Source organism: Oncorhynchus gorbuscha, unplaced genomic scaffold (genome assembly GCF_021184085.1).
Source record: "Oncorhynchus gorbuscha isolate QuinsamMale2020 ecotype Even-year unplaced genomic scaffold, OgorEven_v1.0 Un_scaffold_724, whole genome shotgun sequence".
In the NCBI taxonomy this organism is placed as follows: Eukaryota; Metazoa; Chordata; class Actinopteri; order Salmoniformes; family Salmonidae; genus Oncorhynchus; species Oncorhynchus gorbuscha.
The window spans coordinates 233,163-252,500 of record NW_025745780.1 but is presented as its reverse complement, the minus strand read 5'-3'; the positions used below and the strand labels follow the sequence as shown (position 1 = coordinate 252,500).

Sequence of the window (19,338 nt, the reverse complement as noted above, 5' to 3'; positions counted from 1 at the left end):
CACGCTCTTAGCCAGCTCTGTCCCTCCAGAGGTCTGGATCACCTGGGGGAGAAGAGTTTAAACCATTATCCTCACCACTAACTACTAGGCTCTTAAACCATTACCCTAACCCTCACCACTAACTACTAGGCTCTTAAACCATTACCCTAACCCTCACCATTAACTACTAGGCTCTTAAACCATTACCCTAACCCTCACCACTAACTACTAGGCTCTTAGCCAGCTCTGTCCCTCCAGAGGTCTGGATCACCTGGAGGAGAAGAGGTTAAACCATTACCCTCACCACTAACTACTAGGCTCTTAAACCATTACCCTAACCCTCACCACTAACTACTAGGCTCTTAAACCATTACCCTAACCCTCACCATTAACTACTAGGCTCTTAAACCATTACCCTAACCCTCACCACTAACTACTAGGCTCTTAGCCAGCTCTGTCCCTCCAGAGGTCTGGATCATCTGGAGGAGAAGAGGTTAAACCATTACCCTCACCACTAACTACTAGGCTCTTAAACCATTACCCTAACCCTAACCACTAACTCCTAGGCTCTTAAACCATTACCCTAACCCTCACCACTAACTAGTAGGCTCTTAAATCATTACCCTAACCCTCACCACTAACTAGTAGGCTCTTAAACCATTACCCTCACCACTAACTACTAGGCTCTTAAACCATTACCCTAACCCTCACCACTAACTACTAGGCTCTTAAACCATTACCCTAACCCTCACCACTAACTACTAGGCTCTTAAACCATTACCCTAACCCTCACCACTAATGACTAGGCTCTTAAACCATTACCCTAACCCTCACCACTAACTAGTAGGCTCTTAAACCATTACCCTAACCCTCACCACTAACTCCTAGGCTTTTAAACCATTAACCTAACCCTCACCACTAACTACTAGGCTCTTAAACCATTACCCTAACCCTCACCAGTAACTACTAGGCTCTTAAACCATTACCCTAACCCTCACCACTAACCCCTAGGCTCTTAAACCATTACCCTAACCCTCACCACTAACTACTAGGCTCTTAAACCATTACCCTAACCCTCACCACTAACTACTAGGCTCTTAAACCATTACCCTAACCCTCACCACTAACTACTAGGCTCTTAAACCATTACCCTAACCCTCACCACTAACCCCTAGGCTCTTAGCCAGCTCTGACCCTCCAGAGGTCTGGATCACCTGGAAGGTTGTGGGGAAGGAACAGGAATGGAATCTGGCTTAACCATGCATAACAGAGTAGAGCAGTCTGTCTCTCACCATCCTGACTGGTGTGAACAGGAACAGGAATATAACATGGAATAACAGAGCAGAGCAGTCTGTCTCTCACCATCCTGACTGGTGTGAACAGGAATATAACATGGAATAACAGAGTAGAGCAGTCTGTCTCTCACCATCCTGACTGGTGTGAACAGGAATATAACATGGAATAACAGAGTAGAGCAGTCTGTCTCTCACCATCCTGACTGGTGTGAACAGGAACAGGAATATAACATGGAATAACAGAGTAGAGCAGTCTGTCTCTCACCATCCTGACTGGTGTGAACAGGAACAGGAATATAGTGGAATAACAGAGTAGGAGCACATGGAATAACAGAGTAGAGCAGTCTGTCTCTCACCATCCTGACTGGTGTAAACAGGAATATAACATGGAATAACAGAGTAGAGCAGTCTGTCTCTCACCATCCTGACTGGTGTGAACAGGAACATAACATGGAATAACAGAGTAGAGCAGTCTGTCTCTCACCATCCTGACTGGTGTGAACAGGAATATAACATGGAATAACAGAGTAGAGCAGTCTGTCTCTCACCATCCTGACTGGTGTGAACAGGAACAGGAATATAACATGGAATAACAGAGTAGAGCAGTCTGTCTCTCACCATCCTGACTGGTGTAAACAGGAATATAACATGGAATAACAGAGTAGAGCAGTCTGTCTCTCACCATCCTGACTGGTGTGAACAGGAACATAACATGGAATAACAGAGTAGAGCAGTCTGTCTCTCACCATCCTGACTGGTGTGAACAGGAATATAACATGGAATAACAGAGTAGAGCAGTCTGTCTCTCACCATCCTGACTGGTGTGAACAGGAACAGGAATATAACATGGAATAACAGAGTAGAGCAGTCTGTCTCTCACCATCCTGACTGGTGTGAACAGGAATATAACATGGAATAACAGAGCAGAGCAGTCTGTCTCTCACCATCCTGACTGGTGTGAACAGGAATATAACATGGAATAACAGAGTAGAGCAGTCTGTCTCTCACCATCCTGACTGGTGTAAACAGGAACAGGAATATAACATGGAATAACAGAGTAGAGCAGTCTGTCTCTCATCATCCTGACTGGTGTGAACAGGAATATAACATGGAATAACAGAGAAGAGCAGTCTGTCTCTCACCATCCTGACTGGTGTGAACAGGAACAGGAACATAACATGGAATAACAGAGAAGAGCAGTCTGTCTCTCACCATCCTGACTGGTGTAAACAGGAATATAACATGGAATAACAGAGTAGAGCAGTCTGTCTCTCACCATCCTGACTGGTGTGAACAGGAACAGGAATATAACATGGAATAACAGAGTAGAGCAGTCTGTCTCTCACCATCCTGACTGGTGTGAACAGGAACAGGAATATAACATGGAATAACAGAGTAGAGCAGTCTGTCTCTCACCATCCTGACTGGTGTGAACAGGAACGGGAACATGGAATAACAGAGTAGAGCAGTCTGTCTCTCACCATCCTGACTGGTGTAAACAGGAACAGGAATATAACATGGAATAACAGAGTAGAGCAGTCTGTCTCTCACCATCCTGACTGGTGTGAACAGGAATATAACATGGAATAACAGAGTAGAGCAGTCTGTCTCTCACCATCCTGACTGGTGTGAACAGGAATATAACATGGAATAACAGAGTAGAGCAGTCTGTCTCTCACCATCCTGACTGGTGTGAACAGGAATATAACATGGAATAACAGAGTAGAGCAGTCTGTCTCTCACCATCCTGACTGGTGTGAACAGGAATATAACATGGAATAACAGAGTAGAGCAGTCTGTCTCTCACCATCCTGACTGGTGTGAACAGGAATATAACATGGAATAACAGAGTAGAGCAGTCTGTCTCTCACCATCCTGACTGGTGTGAACAGGAACAGGAATATAACATGGAATAACAGAGTAGAGCAGTCTGTCTCTCACCATCCTGACTGGTGTGAACAGGAATATAACATGGAATAACAGAGTAGAGCAGTCTGTCTCTCACCATCCTGACTGGTGTGAACAGGAACAGGAATATAACATGGAATAACAGAGTAGAGCAGTCTGTCTCTCACCATCCTGAGTGGTGTGAACAGGAAGTGGACCAGATCATCAGCGCTGGGGTTCTGGATGTGGGACTTCAACTTCCCCTGGAGGAGAGAGACATGGAAAGTCACATTTTTTGTGTGTTATTTTTACAGTTAAAGTATATATTAAATAACATCATTCATCTTTGGTGTCTTACCAGCAGGTTGAAGGCATGTTTGAACTTCTGGAAACAGTCAACAAACTCCTCCTGAGTGGGAGGCTTGGCTCGCAGTGTTAGCACTCCCTCTGGTGGACAGAGAGAGACATGACAGGTAACACAGTATTACAGTAGGATAGTCCCTAGTCTAGTACATACAGTATTACAGTAGGAGGGAGAGAGACATGACAGGTAACACTCAGTATTACAGTAGGATAGTCCCTAGTCTAGTACATACAGTATTACAGTAGGAGGAGAGTCCCTAGTCTACATGACAGGTAACACTCAGTATTACAGTAGGATAGTCCCTAGTCTAGTACATACAGTATTACAGTAGGATAGGCACTCGTCACTAGTCTAGTACATACAGTATTACAGTAGGAGAGTCACTTGTCACTAGTCAAGCAACATCAATTGTTTTCCTAATTGTTTCCTGTTTTGATGTAAATGGGAAACAGTAACGAGGTCACGGAGAGTAGAATGAAGATCAGGACCAGGCCAGAAAGACTACAAACTAGATCTAAAGAACTACACCACCCAACAGTAACGAGGTCACGGAGAGTAGAATGACGATCAGGACCAGGCCAGAGGACTACAAACTAGATCTAAAGAACTACAACACCCAACAGTAACGAGGTCATGGAGAGTAGAATGAAGATCAGGACCAGGCCAGGAGGACTACAAACTAGATCTAAAGAACTACAACACCCACCTCCGGGTCCCTTCTTCTTGTTCTTTTTAGATTTCTTCCTCTTAGAGAGCTCGTTGAAGGCCTCAGCCGCTTTCTGCAGTTTGGTCACGAAGAACTCGATGTGGTCCAGAATGTGGTTCAGGATTTGCTGCAAGAGAAGACAGTAGTGTTTAAAAGGCACACAACCACAGACAGACTTCCTTTGTTAATCACTAAATGAAGTCATGTAATGTAGGTGTAGATTGACAGTCGCTGCCAGGCTCAACATGAGCTGTGTTGTTGTTGCTGGAGATGCTGCTATAGTCAATCAGTGTAAAACACTAGGACTTTCCTTTACAACAGCAGTCCCTGTTTATCTCTTCTCTGTGTATTTTCCAAGCTTGGCGAAAAAGAATAGCGTGGAAGAGGAGGTGTAGTACCTCATACTGTATCACATGTTGCATTTACTTTAAATCTGTAATGATTAACTACAGAACAGACTACTGATCTACAGCTCCTAATAGTGGTGTATCCTTGTTGTTACTACAGAACAGACTACTGATCTACAGCTCCTAATAGTGGTATATCCTTGTTGTTACTACAGAACAGACTACTGATCTACAGCTCCTAATAGTGGTATATCCTTGTTGTTACTACAGAACAGACTACTGATCTACAGCTCCTAATAGTGGTGTATCCTTGTTGTTACTACAGAACAGACTACTGATCTACAGCTCCTAATAGTGGTATATCCTTGTTGTTACTACAGAACAGACTACTGATCTACAGCTCCTAATAGTGGTGACTGAAGACCTTGTTGTTACTACAGAACAGACGACTGATCTACAGCTCCTAATAGTGGTGAAGAACTGAAGACCTGACTCCAGATCAGCCTGTAGGTGAAACTACTCATCAGTCTGCAGTATTGAAGAACCAAGCAAACGACTGAAGACCTGACTCCAGATCAGCCTGTAGGTGAAACTAACCACCAGTCTGCAGTATTGAAGAACCAAGCAAACGACTGAAGACCTGACTCCAGATCAGCCTGTAGGTGAAACTACTCATCAGTCTGCAGTACTAGAACCAAGCAAATGACTGAAGACCTGACTCCAGATCAGCCTGTAGGTGAAACTACTCATCAGTCTGCAGTACTTGAAGAACCAAGCAAATGACTGAAGACCTGACTCCAGATCAGCCTCTAGGTGAAACTACTCATCAGTCTGCAGTACTAGAACCAAGCAAACGACTGAAGACCTGACTCCAGATCAGCCTGTAGGTGAAACTACTCATCAGTCTGCAGTATTGAAGAAACAAACAAACGACTGAAGACCTGACTCCAGATCAGCCTCTAGGTGAAACTACTCACCAGTCTGCAGTACTAGAACCAAGCAAACGACTGAAGAGCGAGGTAGATGGACTGACAGACAGACGGTATCAGTATGTGGTATCTGGACTCACAGAGAGCGAGGTAGACGGACTGACAGACAGACGGTATCAGTATGTGGTATTTGGACGGACAGTGGGAAACACTCACCACGTCTCGATCCACTCTGGTAGCCATCATCTCTGAAGGTTCATTCTGGTCAGAATACTGAGGCTGTTTATCATCTGATAGAGGAGGGGAGGAGGAGGAGAAGGGAGGAGGGGGAGGAGAGGGAGGAGGATGTGGAGGAGAGGGAGGAGATGGAGAGGAGAGGGACGAGGGGGTAGGAGGGGAGGTAGAGGACTGACAGGGAGGATCAGGGGAGGAGGGGGAGCGAGGTAGAGGGAAGAGGGGGAGGGTAGAGGGGAAACACTCAAGAGGGGAGGAGAGGGGTCAGGAGAGGGAGGCTGTTTAGGGGGATCTGAGAGGGAGGGAGGAGGGAAGAGGAGGAGGGAGGAGGGAGGAGGGGGAGGAGGGGAGGAGGAGGGAGGAGAGGGAGGAGAGGGAAGAGGGGGGGAGGAGGAGGAGGAGAGGGAGGAGGGGAGGAGAGGGAAGAGGAGGAGGAGAGGGAAGAGGAGGAGGAGAGGGAAGAGGGGAGGAGAGGGAGGAGAGGGAGGAGGGGGAGGGGAGGAGGGGGAGGAGAGGGAAGAGGAGGAGGAGGGAGGGAGGAGGGAGGAGGGGGAGGAGGGAGGAGGGGGAAAGACGGAGGAGGGGAGGAGAGGGAGGAGGGGGAGGAGGGGGAGGAGAGGAAAGAGGGGAGGAGAGGGACGAGAGGGAGGAGGGGGAGGAGAGGGAAGAGGGGGGACGAGGGATGAGGGGAGGAGGGACGAGAGGGAAGAGGAGGAGGAGGGAGGAGGGGAAGAGGGGGAGGAGAGGGAAGAGGGGAGGAGGGGAGGAGAGGGACGAGAGGGAGGAGGGGAGGAGAGGGCGAGAGGGAGGAGGGGGAGGAGAGGGTAGAGGGGAAGAGGGGGAGGAGGGGAAGGAGAGGGGGAGGGGGAAGAGGGGAGGAGGGGGAGGAGGAGGGGAGGGGAAAGAGGGGAGGAGGGGAGGAGGAGGGGAAAGAGAAGGGCATTAGAACAGTGATCTTCCCAATGATCTTATTCTCAAATCAAATGTTATTTGTCACATGTCCCGAATACAACAGGTATGTAGACTTGACCATGAAACTTACAGGCTCTTAACCAACAACGCCTGGCTACGATTAGGCCTGGCTAAGGGCGATTAGGCCTGGCTAAGGGCGATTAGGCCTGGCTAAGGGCGATTAGGCCTGGCTAAGGGCGATTAGGCCTGGCTACGTGGGCGATTAGGCCTGGCTACGTGGGATTAGGCCTGGCTAAGGCCTGGCTAAGGGCGATTAGGCCTGGCTAAGGGCGATTAGGGGCCCTGGCTAAGGGGATTAGGCCTGGCTAAGGGCGATTAGGCCTGGCTAAGGGCGATTAGGCCTGGCTAAGGGCGATTAGGCCTGGCTAAGGGCGATTAGGCCTGGCTAAGGGGCGATTAGGCCTGGCTAAGGGCGATTAGGCCTGGCTAAGGGCGATTAGGCCTGGCTAAGGGCGATTAGGCCTGGCTAAGGGGCGATTAGGCCTGGCTAAGGGGCGATTAGGCCTGGCTAAGGGGCGATTAGGCCTGGCTAAGGGCGATTAGGCCTGGCTAAGGGCGATTAGGCCTGGCTAAGGGCGATTAGGCCTGGCTAAGGGGCGATTAGGCCTGGCTAAGTGGGCGATTAGGCCTGGCTAAGGGCGATGGCCTGGCTAAGGGGCGATTAGGCCTGGCTAAGGGCGATTAGGCCTGGCTAAGGGGCGATTAGGCCTGGCTACGTGGGCGATTAGGCCTGGCTAAGTGGGCGATTAGGCCTGGCTAAGGGCGATTAGGCCTGGCTAAGTGGGCGATTAGGCCTGGCTGGCTAAGGGCGGTGGGCGATTAGGCCTGGCTAAGGGCGATTAGGCCTGGCTAAGGGCGATTAGGCCTGGCTAAGTGGGCGATTAGGCCTGGCTAAGGGGCGATTAGGCCTGGCTAAGGGCGATGGCTAAGGCCCTGGCTATTAGGCCTGGCTACGTGGCGATTAGGCCTGGCTAAGGGCGATTAGGGCCTGGCTAGGGCGATTAGGCCTGGCTAAGGGGCGATTAGGCCTGGCTAAGGGCGATTAGGCCTGGCTAAGTGGCGATTAGGCCTGGCTAATTAGGGGCTAAGGGCGATTAGGCCTGGCTAAGGGGCGATTAGGCCTGGCTAAGTGGCGATTAGGCCTGGCTAAGGGCGTGGGCGATTAGGCCTGGCTAAGGGGCGATTAGGCCTGGCTATTAGGCCTGGCTAAGCGATTAGGCCTGGCTGGCTTAGGCCTGGCTAAGGGCGATGGCTAGGGCTGGCTGGCTGGGGTGATTAGGCCTGGCTAAGGGCGATTAGGCCTGGCTAAGGGGCGATTAGGCCTGGCTAAGGGCGATTAGGCCTGGCTACGTGGGCGATTAGGCGATTAGGGCCTGGCTAAGGGGCGATTAGGCCTGGCTAAGTGGGCGATTAGGCCTGGCTAAGGGCGATTAGGCCTGGCTAAGTGGGCGATTAGGCCTGGCTAAGGGCGATTAGGCCTGGCTAAGGGCGATTAGGCCTGGCTAAGTGGCGATTAGGCCTGGCTACGTGGGCGATTAGGCCTGGCTACGTGGGCGATTAGGCCTGGCTAAGGGCGTTAGGCCTGGCTAAGTGGGCGATTAGGCCTGGCTAAGGGCGATTAGGCCTGGCTACGTGGGCGATTAGGCCTGGCTACGATGGGCCTGGCTATTAGGCCTGGCTAAGGGCGATTAGGCCTGGCCTGGCTAGGCCTGGCTAAGGGCGATTAGGCCTGGCTAAGGGCGATGGGCGATTAGGCCTGGCTAAGGGGCGATTAGGCCTGGCTAAGGGCGGTTAGGCCTGGCTAAGGGGCGATTAGGCCTGGCTACGTGGGGGCGATTAGGCCTGGCTAAGGGGCGATTAGGCCTGGCTACGTGGGCGATTAGGCCTGGCTAAGGCGATTAGGCCTGGCTAAGGGCGATTAGGCCTGGCTAAGGGGCGATTAGGCCTGGCTAAGGGCGATTAGGCCTGGCTAAGTGGCGGTTAGGCCTGGCTAAGTGGGCCTGGCTATTAGGCCTGGCTAAGGGCGATTAGGCCTGGCTACGTGGCGATGGCCTGGCTAAGGGCGATTAGGCCTGGCTAAGGGGCGATTAGGCCTGGCTAAGTGGGCGATTAGGCCTGGCTAAGTGGCGATTAGGCCTGGCTAAGGGCGATTAGGCCTGGCTAAGTGGGCGATTAGGCCTGGCTAAGTGGGCGATTAGCCTGGCTATTAGGCCTGGCTAAGGGCGATTAGGCCTGGCTAAGGGCGATTAGGCCTGGCTAGAGGGCGATTAGGCCTGGCGTGGGCGATTAGGCCTGGCTAAGGGCGATTAGGCCTGGCTAAGGGGCGATTAGGCCTGGCTAAGGGCGATTAGGCCTGGCTAAGGGCGATTAGGCCTGGCTAAGTGGCGTGGGGCGATTAGGCCTGGCTAAGTGGGCGATTAGGCCTGGCTAAGTGGGCGATTAGGCCTGGCTAAGTGGGCGATTAGGCCTGGCTAAGTGGGCGATTAGGCCTGGCTAAGTGGGCGATTAGGCCTGGCTAAGGGCGATTAGGCCTGGCTAAGTGGCGATTAGGCCTGGCTAAGTGGGCGATTAGGCCTGGCTAAGTGGGCGATTAGGCCTGGCTAAGGGCGATTAGGCCTGGCTAAGGGGCGATTAGGCCTGGCTACGTGGCCTGCGGGCGATTAGGCCTGGCTAAGTGGGCGATTAGGCCTGGCTAAGGGCGATTAGGCCTGGCTAAGGGGCGATTAGGCCTGGCTACGTGGGGCGATTAGGCCTGGCTAAGGGGCGATTAGGCCTGGCTAAGTGGGCGTGGGCGGCTATTAGGCCTGGCTAAGGGCGATTAGGCCTAGGCCTGGCTACGTGGGCGGTGCCTGGCTAAGGGCGATTAGGCCTGGCTAAGGGGCGATTAGGCCTGGCTAAGGGCGATTAGGCCTGGCTAAGGGCGATTAGGCCTGGCTACGTGGGCGATTAGGGCCTGGCTAAGTGGGCGATTAGGCCTGGCTAAGGGGCGATTAGGCCTGGCTAAGTGGGCGATTAGGCCTGGCTAAGTGGCGATTAGGCCTGGCTACGTGGGCGATTAGGCCTGGCTAAGTGGGCGATTAGGCCTGGCTAAGTGGGCGATTAGGCCTAAGGCTAGGCCTGGCTAAGGGCGATTAGGCCTGGCTAAGTGGGCGATTAGGCCTGGCTAAGTGGCGATTAGGCCTGGCTAAGTGGGCGATTAGGCCTGGCTAAGGGCGATTAGGCCTGGCTAAGTGGGCGATTAGGCCTGGCTAAGGGGCGATTAGGCCTGGCTAAGTGGGCGATTAGGCCTGGCTAAGGGCGATGGGGCTAAGTGGGCGATTAGGCCTGGCTAAGGCTGGGCGATTAGGCCTGGCTAATTAGGCCTGGCTAAGGGCGATTAGGCCTGGCTAAGTGGGCGATTAGGCCTGGCTACGTGGGCGATTAGGCCTGGCTAAGTGGGCGATTAGGCCTGGCTAAGTGGCGATTAGGCCTGGCTACGTGGGCGATTAGGCCTGGCTACGTGGGCGATTAGGCCTGGCTAAGTGGGCGATTAGGCCTGGCTAAGTGGGCGATTAGGCCTGGCTAAGTGGGCGATTAGGCCTGGCTAAGTGGGCGATTAGGCCTGGCTAAGTGGGCGATTAGGCCTGGCTAAGTGGGCGATTAGGCCTGGCTAAGTGGGCGATTAGGCCTGGCTAAGTGGGCGATTAGGCCTGGCTAAGGCTAGGGCGATTAGGCCTGGCTAAGTGGGCGATTAGGCCTGGCTAAGTGGGCGATTAGGCCTGGCTAAGTGGGCGGGCGATTAGGCCTGGCTAAGTGGGGCGATTAGGCCTGGCTAAGTTAGGCCTGGCTAATTAGGCCTGGCTAAGGCCTGGCTAAGGGCGATTAGGCCTGGCTAAGTGGGCGATTGGCCTGGCTAGGCCTGGCTAAGGGCGATTAGGCCTGGCTAAGGGCTAAGGGCGATTAGGCCTGGCTAAGTGGGCGATTAGGCCTGGCTAAGTGGCGATTAGGCCTGTGGGCGATTAGGCCTGGCTAAGGGGCGATTAGGCCTGGCTAAGGGCGATTAGGCCTGGCTAAGTGGGGGCGATTAGGCCTGGCTACGTGGGCGATTAGGCCTGGCTAAGGGCGTGGGGCGGCTAAGGGCGATTAGGCCTGGCTAAGTGGGCGATTAGGCCTGGCTAAGTGGGCGGCCTTAGGCCTGGCTAAGGGCGATTAGGCCTGGCTACGTGGGCGATTAGGCCTGGCTAAGGGGCGATTAGGCCTGGCTAAGGGGCGATTAGGCCTGGCTAAGTGGGCGATTAGGCCTGGCTAAGGGCGATTAGGCCTGGCTAAGTGGGCGATTAGGCCTGGCTAAGTGGGCGATTAGGCCTGGCTAAGGGCGATTAGGCCTGGCTAAGTGGGCGATTAGGCCTGGCTAAGGGCGATTAGGCCTGGCTAAGTGGGCGATTAGGCCTGGCTAAGTGGGCGATTAGGCCTGGCTAAGGGCGATTAGGCCTGGCTAAGGGCGATTAGGCCTGGCTAAGTGGGCGATTAGGCCTGGCTACGTGGGCGATTAGGCCTGGCTAAGGGCGATTAGGCCTGGCTAAGTGGGCGATTAGGCCTGGCTAAGTGGGCGATTAGGCCTGGCTAAGTGGGCGATTAGGCCTGGCTAAGTGGGCGATTAGGCCTGGCTAAGGGCGATTAGGCCTGGCTACGTGGGCGATTAGGCCTGGCTAAGGGCGATTAGGCCTGGCTAAGTGGGCGATTAGGCCTGGCTAAGGGCGATTAGGCCTGGCTACGTGGGCGATTAGGCCTGGCTAAGGGGCGATTAGGCCTGGCTAAGTGGGCGATTAGGCCTGGCTAAGTGGGCGATTAGGCCTGGCTAAGGGCGATTAGGCCTGGCTAAGTGGGCGATTAGGCCTGGCTAAGTGGGCGATTAGGCCTGGCTACGTGGGCGATTAGGCCTGGCTAAGTGGGCGATTAGGCCTGGCTAAGGGCGATTAGGCCTGGCTAAGTGGGCGATTAGGCCTGGCTAAGTGGGCGATTAGGCCTGGCTAAGGGCGATTAGGCCTGGCTAAGTGGGCGATTAGGCCTGGCTAAGGGCGATTAGGCCTGGCGATTAGGCCTGGGCGATTAGGCCTGGCTAAGGGCGATTAGGCCTGGCTACGTGGGCGATTAGGCCTGGCTAAGGGGCGATTAGGCCTGGCTAGGCCTGGCTAAGTGGGCGATTAGGCCTGGCTAAGGGGCGATTAGGCCTGGCTAAGTGGGCGATTAGGCCTGGCTAAGGGCGATTAGGCCTGGCTAAGTGGGCGATTAGGCCTGGCTAAGTGGGCGATTAGGCCTGGCTAAGTGGGCGATTAGGCCTGGCTAAGGCTTAGGCCTGTGGGCGATTAGGCCTGGCTAAGGGCGATTAGGCCTGGCTAAAGGGCGATTAGGCCTGGCTAAGGGCGATTAGGCCTGGCTGGCTAAGGGGCGATTAGGCCTGGCTAAGTGGCGATTAGGCCTGGCTAAGTGGGCGATTAGGCCTGGCTAAGTGGGCGATTAGGCCTGGCTAAGTGGGCGATTAGGCCTGGCTACGTGGGCGATGGCCTGGCTACGCTAAGGGGCGATTAGGCCTGGCTAAGTGGGCGATTAGGCCTGGCTAAGTGGGCGATTAGGGCCTGGCTACGTGGGCGATTAGGCCTGGCTAAGTGGGCGATTAGGCCTGGCTACGTGGGCGATTAGGCCTGGCTAAGTGGGCGATTAGGCCTGGCTAAGTGGGCGATTAGGGCCTGGCTAAGTGGGCGATTAGGCCTGGCTAAGTGGGCGATTAGGCCTGGCTAAGTGGGCGATTAGGCCTGGCTAAGTGGGCGATTAGGCCTGGCTAAGTGGGCGATTAGGCCTGGCTAAGTGGGCGATTAGGCCTGGCTACGTGGGCGATTAGGCCTGGCTAAGTGGGCGATTAGGCCTGGCTACGTGGGCGATTAGGCCTGGCTAAGTGGGCGATTAGGCCTGGCTAAGTGGCGTGGGCGATTAGGCCTGGCTAAGTGGGCGATTAGGCCTGGCTAAGTGGGCGATTAGGCCTGGCTAAGTGGGCGGTGGGCCTGGCTAAGTGGCGATTAGGCCTGGCTAAGTGGGCGATTAGGCCTGGCTAAGTGGGCGATTAGGCCTGGCTAAGTGGGCGATTAGGCCTGGCTAAGTGGCTAAGGGCGATTAGGCCTGGCTAAGTGGGCCTGGCTAAGTTAGGCCTGGCTAAGTGGGCGGCTATGGGCGATTAGGCCTGGCTAAGTGGCGATTAGGCCTGGCTACGTGGGCGATTAGGCCTGGCTAAGTGGGCGATTAGGCCTGGCTAAGTGGGCGATTAGGCCTGGCTAAGTGGGCGATTAGGCCTGGCTAAGTGGGCGATTAGGCCTGGCTAAGTGGGCGATGGCTAGGCCTGGCTAAGTGGGCGATTAGGCCTGGCTAAGTGGGCGATTAGGCCTGGCTACGTGGGCGATTAGGCCTGGCTAAGTGGGCGATTAGGCCTGGCTAAGTGGGCGATTAGGCCTGGCTAAGTGGGCGATTAGGCCTGGCTACGTGGGCGATTAGGCCTGGCTACGTGGGCGATTAGGCCTGGCTAAGTGGGCGATTAGGCCTGGCTAAGTGGGCGATTAGGCCTGGCTAAGTGGGCGATTAGGCCTGGCTAAGGCCTGGCTACGTGGGCGATTAGGCCTGGCTAAGTGGGCGATTAGGCCTGGCTAAGTGGGCGATTAGGCCTGGCTAAGTGGGCGATTAGGCCTGGCTAAGTGGGCGATTAGGCCTGGCTAAGTGGGCGATTAGGCCTGGCTAAGTGGGCGATTAGGCCTGGCTAAGTGGGCGATTAGGCCTGGCTAAGTGGGCGATTAGGCCTGGCTAAGTGGGCGATTAGGCCTGGCTAAGTGGGCGATTAGGCCTGGCTAAGTGGGCGATTAGGCCTGGCTAAGTGGGCGATTAGGCCTGGCTAAGTGGGCGATTAGGCCTGGCTAAGTGGGCGATTAGGCCTGGCTAAGGGCGATTAGGCCTGGCTAAGTGGGCGATTAGGCCTGGCTAAGTGGGCGATTAGGCCTGGCTAAGTGGGCGATTAGGCCTGGCTAAGTGGGCGATTAGGCCTGGCCTCCTGGCTAAGTGGGCGGTTAGGCCTGGCTAAGTGGGCGATTAGGCCTGGCTAAGTGGCGATTAGGCCTGGCTAAGTGGGCGGCTTAGGCCTGGCTAAGTGGGCGATTAGGCCTGGCTAAGTGGGCTGGCTAAGATTAGGCCTGGCTAGGCCTGGCTAAGTGGGCGATTAGGCCTGGCTAAGGGGCGATTAGGCCTGGCTAAGTGGGCGGTGTGGGCGATTAGGCCTGGCTAAGGGCGATTAGGCCTCTGGCTAAGTGGGCGATTAGGCCTGGCTAAGTGGGCGATTAGGCCTGGCTAAGGGCGATTAGGCCTCTGGCTAAGGGGCGATTAGGCCTCTGGCTAAGTGTTCGATTAGTCCTGGCTCTCAGACGGCGTTCCAATTCATCCCAAAAGTGTTCGATGGGGTTGAGGTCAGGGCTCTGTGCAGGCCAGTCAAGTTTTTCCAAGCTCAGATTTGTCCGTCGGATTGCCATATGGTGTTTCACCACTCCAGAGAACATGGTTCAACTGCCCCAGAGTCCAATGGCGGCCAGCTGTACACCACTCCAGAGAACGTGGTCAACTGCCCCAGAGTCCAATGGCTGCTGTACACCACTCCAGAGAACGTGGTCAACTGCCCCAGAGTCCAATGGCTGCTGTACACCACTCCAGAGAACGAACTGCCCCAGAGTCCAATGGTGGCGAGTCAACTGCAACCCCCAGAGTCCAATGGCGGCCAGCTGTACACCACTCCAGTCGACGCTTGGCATTGCGCATGGTGATCTTAGGCATGTGTGCAGTTTCTTGGCCATGGAAACCCATTTCATGAAGCTCCGGGCAAACAGTTCTTGTGCTGACGTTGCTCTACTCTGCTCTGCTGACGTAAGCTCTACTCTCATGGCCGGAAATAGAGGGGTATTACCCGGGTGGTGAGTTAGGGCCTTTAGGCCTGTATGTGTCCTCTCATCCCAGGAGAGAGAGGCCTGTTCCCGGATAGGGAGTTAGGGCCTTTAGGCCTGAAGGTCCACAGTTCCACTGTCCTTAAGGGGGACAGAGCAGTCAGCCTCTGTGGAGGTTAGCTGCTCTGTCCCCCTTTTTTTTGGCCCATTTCCCCAATACCAGGCCCAGAGTTGGTGTGCAATTTCTTTGATGTGTTTCAGTTCTGTATCAGGTATAAAGGACCGGAGTCATTCAGTGTGTTTCAGTTCTGTATCAGGTATAAAGGACCTTCAGTAATAATTATGTGTCATTAAGTAGTACTGTAAGCTGTTTGAGTTTAGTTGTTGTATTAGTTGTAGTTGTTGTAGTAGATGTTGTTGTTGTAGTTGTTGTTGTTGTAGTTGTTGTAATTGTTGTTGTATTAGTTGTTGTTGTAGTTGTTGTAATTGTTGTTGTATTAGTTGTTGTTGTAGTTGTTGTAATTGTTGTTGTATTAGTTGTTGTTGTTGTAGTTGTTGTAGTAGATGTTGTTGTTGTAGTAGATGTTGTTGTTGTAGTAGATGTTGTTGTTGTAGTAGATGTTGTTGTTGTATTAGTTGTTGTTGTTGTAGTAGATGTTGTTGTTGTAGTAGTAGTTGTTGTTGTATTAGTTGTTGTTGTTGTAGTAGATGTTGTTGTTGTAGTTGTTGTAATTGTTGTTGTATTAGTTGTTGTTGTTGTTGTTGTTGTAGTAGATGTTGTTGTTGTAGTAGATGTTGTTGTTGTATTAGTTGTTGTTGTTGTAGTAGATGTTGTTGTTGTTGTAGTAGATGTTGTTGTAATTGTTGTTGTATTAGTTGTTGTTGTTGTAATAGATGTTGTTGTTGTAGTAGATGTTGTTGTAGTTGTTGTAATTGTTGTTGTATTAGTTGTTGTTGTTGTAGTAGATGTTGTTGTTGTAGTAGATGTTGTTGTTGTAGTTGTTGTTGTTGTCTCAACTGGCACCTGGTTGAACCCCTACAACTCTCAACTATCCCCTGCCCCTCAGCTCTATCTCTCAACTATCCCCTGGTTGAACCCTTAGAACAGCTCTATCACCTCCCCTGGTTGAACCCCTAGAACAGCTCTATCTCTCAACTATCCCCTGGTTGAACCCTTAGAACAGCTCTATCTCTCAACTATCCCCTGGTTGAACCCATACAACAGCTCTATCTCTCAACTATCCCCTGGTTGAACCCCTAGAACAGCTCTATCTCTCAACAATCACCTGGTTGAACCCCTACAACAGCTCTATCTCTCAACTATCACCTGGTTGAACCCCTAGAACAGCTCTATCACAACTCTATCTCTCAACTATCCCTGGTTGAACCCCTAGAACAGCTCTATCTCTCAACTATCACCTGGTTGAACCCCTAGAACAGCTCTATCTCTCAACTATCACCTGGTTGAACCCATAGAACAGCTCTATCTCTCAACTATCACCTGGTTGAACCCCTAGAACAGCTCTATCTCTCAACTATCACCTGGTTGAACCCCTAGAACAGCTCTATCTCTCAACTATCACCTGGGCTCTATTGAACCCCCCTAGAACAGCTCTATCTCTCAACTATCACCTGGTTGTACCCCTAGAACAGCTCTATCTCTCAACTATCACCTGGTTGAACCCCTCAGCTCTACCTCTCAACTAAACTGTTGTTCAAGTACATTCATGTTGCCATATCATTGACTGCTGAGTGATATCCTGCTTATTAGAAGGCAGAACCTTCCAGACTCAGTAAGTCCCGGTAACATGTGTTTTCTTACAGTCCTGCTGCTCCGACGCCCAGGCTGACCAGGCTGCCACACGACTCCTCACGTCCACCTGGGTGAGGGTGGCGGGGGGCTCGGGGGCGGGCGCCACGGGGGGCGGCGGGATGACCCCGTCACTCTTCAGAATCATCCTATAGGAGTACGGGAAGAGGAGAGAAGAGGCAGACAGACAATCAGATACAGACCAGACCCAGATTCAATTCCCAGATAGAAACAGCACCAAATACAGCACTGATACAGACACAGCCATGGAATGGAAACCAGCCAATCACAACAACTACTTTAACAACTACAGAAACCCATACCAAGCCCAGTTTAATATTAAGACCTTCAGGATAAGAACCCATTCTAACAGAGCTCTATAAAGTAACAGAACCCATTCTAACAGAACCCATTCTAACAGAGCTCTATAAAGTAACAGAACCCATTCTAACAGAGCTCTATAAAGTAACAGAACCCATTCTAACAGAGCTCTATAAAGTAACAGAACCCATTCTAACAGAGCTCTATAAAGTAACAGAACCCATTCTAACAGAGCTCTATAAAGTAACAGCACCCATTCTAACAGAGACCTATAAAGTAACAGAACCTATTCTAACAGAGCCCTATAAAGTAACAGAACCCATTCTAACAGAGCCCTATAAAGTAACAGAACCCATTCTAACAGAGCTCTATAAAGTAACAGCACCCATTCTAACAGAGCTCTATAAAGTAACAGAACCCATTATAACAGAGCCCTATAAAGTAACAGAACCCATTATAACAGAGCCCTATAAAGTAACAGAACCCGTTCTAACAATTTTAAAATACCCTAGTGTTTCTAGTCTCTACTACAGTACAGAGTCCAGTCAGAGACGACAGGTAGTTAGAGGTGTTATAACCTAGTGTTTCTAGTCTCTACTACAGTACAGAGTCCAGTCAGAGACGACAGGTAGTTAGAGGTGTTATAACCTAGTGTTTCTAGTCTCTACTACAGTACAGAGTCCAGTCAGAGACGACAGGTAGTTAGAGGTGTTATAACCTAGTGTTTCTAGTCTCTACTACAGTACAGAGTCCAGTCAGAGACGACAGGTAGTTAGAGGTGTTATAACCTAGTGTTTCTAGTCTCTACTACAGTACAGAGTCCAGTCAGAGACGACAGGTAGTTAGAGGTGTTATAACCTAGTGTTTCTAGTCTCTACTACAGTACAGAGTCCAGTCAGAGACGACAGGTAGTTAGAGGTGTTATAACCTAGTGTTTCTAGTCTCTACTACAGTACAGAGTCCAGTCAGAGACGACAGGTAGTTAGAGGTGTTATAACCTAGTGTTTCTAGTCTCTACTACAGTACAGAGTCCAGTCAGAGACGACAGGTAGTTAGAGGTGTTATAACCTAGTGTTTCTAGTCTCTACTACAGTACAGAGTCCAGTCAGAGACGACAGGTAGTTAGAGGTGTTATAACCTAGTGTTTCTAGTCTCTACTACAGTACAGAGTCCAGTCAGAGACGACAGGTAGTTAGAGGTGTTATAACCTAGTGTTTCTAGTCTCTACTACAGTACAGAGTCCAGTCAGAGACGACAGGTAGTTAGAGGTGTTATAACCTAGTGTTTCTAGTCTCTACTACAGTACAGAGTCCAGTCAGAGACGACAGGTAGTTAGAGGTGTTATAACCTAGTGTTTCTAGTCTCTACTACAGTACAGAGTCCAGTCAGAGACGACAGGTAGTTAGAGGTGTTATAACCTAGTGTTTCTAGTCTCTACTACAGTACAGAGTCCAGTCAGAGACGACAGGTAGTTAGAGGTGTTATAACCTAGTGTTTCTAGTCTCTACTACAGTACAGAGTCCAGTCAGAGACGACAGGTAGTTAGAGGTGTTATAACCTAGTGTTTCTAGTCTCTACTACAGTACAGAGTCCAGTCAGAGACGACAGGTAGTTAGAGGTGTTATAACCTAGTGTTTCTAGTCTCTACTACAGTACAGAGTCCAGTCAGAGACGACAGGTAGTTAGAGGTGTTATAACCTAGTGTTTCTAGTCTCTACTACAGTACAGAGTCCAGTCAGAGACGACAGGTAGTTAGAGGTGTTATAACCTAGTGTTTCTAGTCTCTACTACAGTACAGAGTCCAGTCAGAGACGACAGGTAGTTAGAGGTGTTATAACCTAGTGTTTCTAGTCTCTACTACAGTACAGAGTCCAGTCAGAGACGACAGGTAGTTAGAGGTGTTATAACCTAGTGTTTCTAGTCTCTACTACAGTACAGAGTCCAGTCAGAGACGACAGGTAGTTAGAGGTGTTATAACCTAGTGTTTCTAGTCTCTACTACAGTACAGAGTCCAGTCAGAGACAGGTAGTTAGGTAGTTAGAGGTGTTATAACGACAGGTAGTTAGTTTATAACCTAGTTTCTCTCTACTACAGTACAGAGTCCAGTCAGAGACGACAGGTAGTTAGAGGTGTTATAACCTAGTGTTTCTAGTCTCTACTACAGTACAGAGTCCAGTCAGAGACGACAGGTAGTTAGAGGTGTTATAACCTAGTGTTTCTAGTCTCTACTACAGTACAGAGTCCAGTCAGAGACGACAGGTAGTTAGAGGTGTTATAACCTAGTGTTTCTAGTCTCTACTACAGTACAGAGTCCAGTCAGAGACGACAGGTAGTTAGAGGTGTTATAACCTAGTGTTTCTAGTCTCTACTACAGTACAGAGTCCAGTCAGAGACGACAGGTAGTTAGAGGTGTTATAACCTAGTGTTTCTAGTCTCTACTACAGTACAGAGTCCAGTCAGAGACGACAGGTAGTTAGAGGTGTTATAACCTAGTGTTTCTAGTCTCTACTACAGTACAGAGTCCAGTCAGAGACGACAGGTAGTTAGA

The 19,338-nt window shown here is 51.4% G+C and overlaps 1 protein-coding gene across 1 annotated transcript in view; it reads right to left on the bottom strand.

Moving 5' to 3' along the window:
- LOC124019920 (epidermal growth factor receptor kinase substrate 8-like) overlaps positions 1–19,338 on the bottom strand; it is a gene marked incomplete at its 5' end in the record, with an annotated part of 181,377 nt that overhangs the window by 40,734 nt on the left and 121,305 nt on the right. Inside the window, 6 exons of the mRNA XM_046335367.1 lie at positions 1–42; positions 3,350–3,424; positions 3,520–3,608; positions 4,232–4,358; positions 5,724–5,797; positions 16,482–16,618. The exon at positions 1–42 is cut by the window's left edge and continues 107 nt beyond it. Of these exons, the coding sequence (XP_046191323.1) occupies positions 1–42; positions 3,350–3,424; positions 3,520–3,608; positions 4,232–4,358; positions 5,724–5,797; positions 16,482–16,618 (544 nt within the window). The remainder of the gene's footprint in view (positions 43–3,349; positions 3,425–3,519; positions 3,609–4,231; positions 4,359–5,723; positions 5,798–16,481; positions 16,619–19,338) is intronic.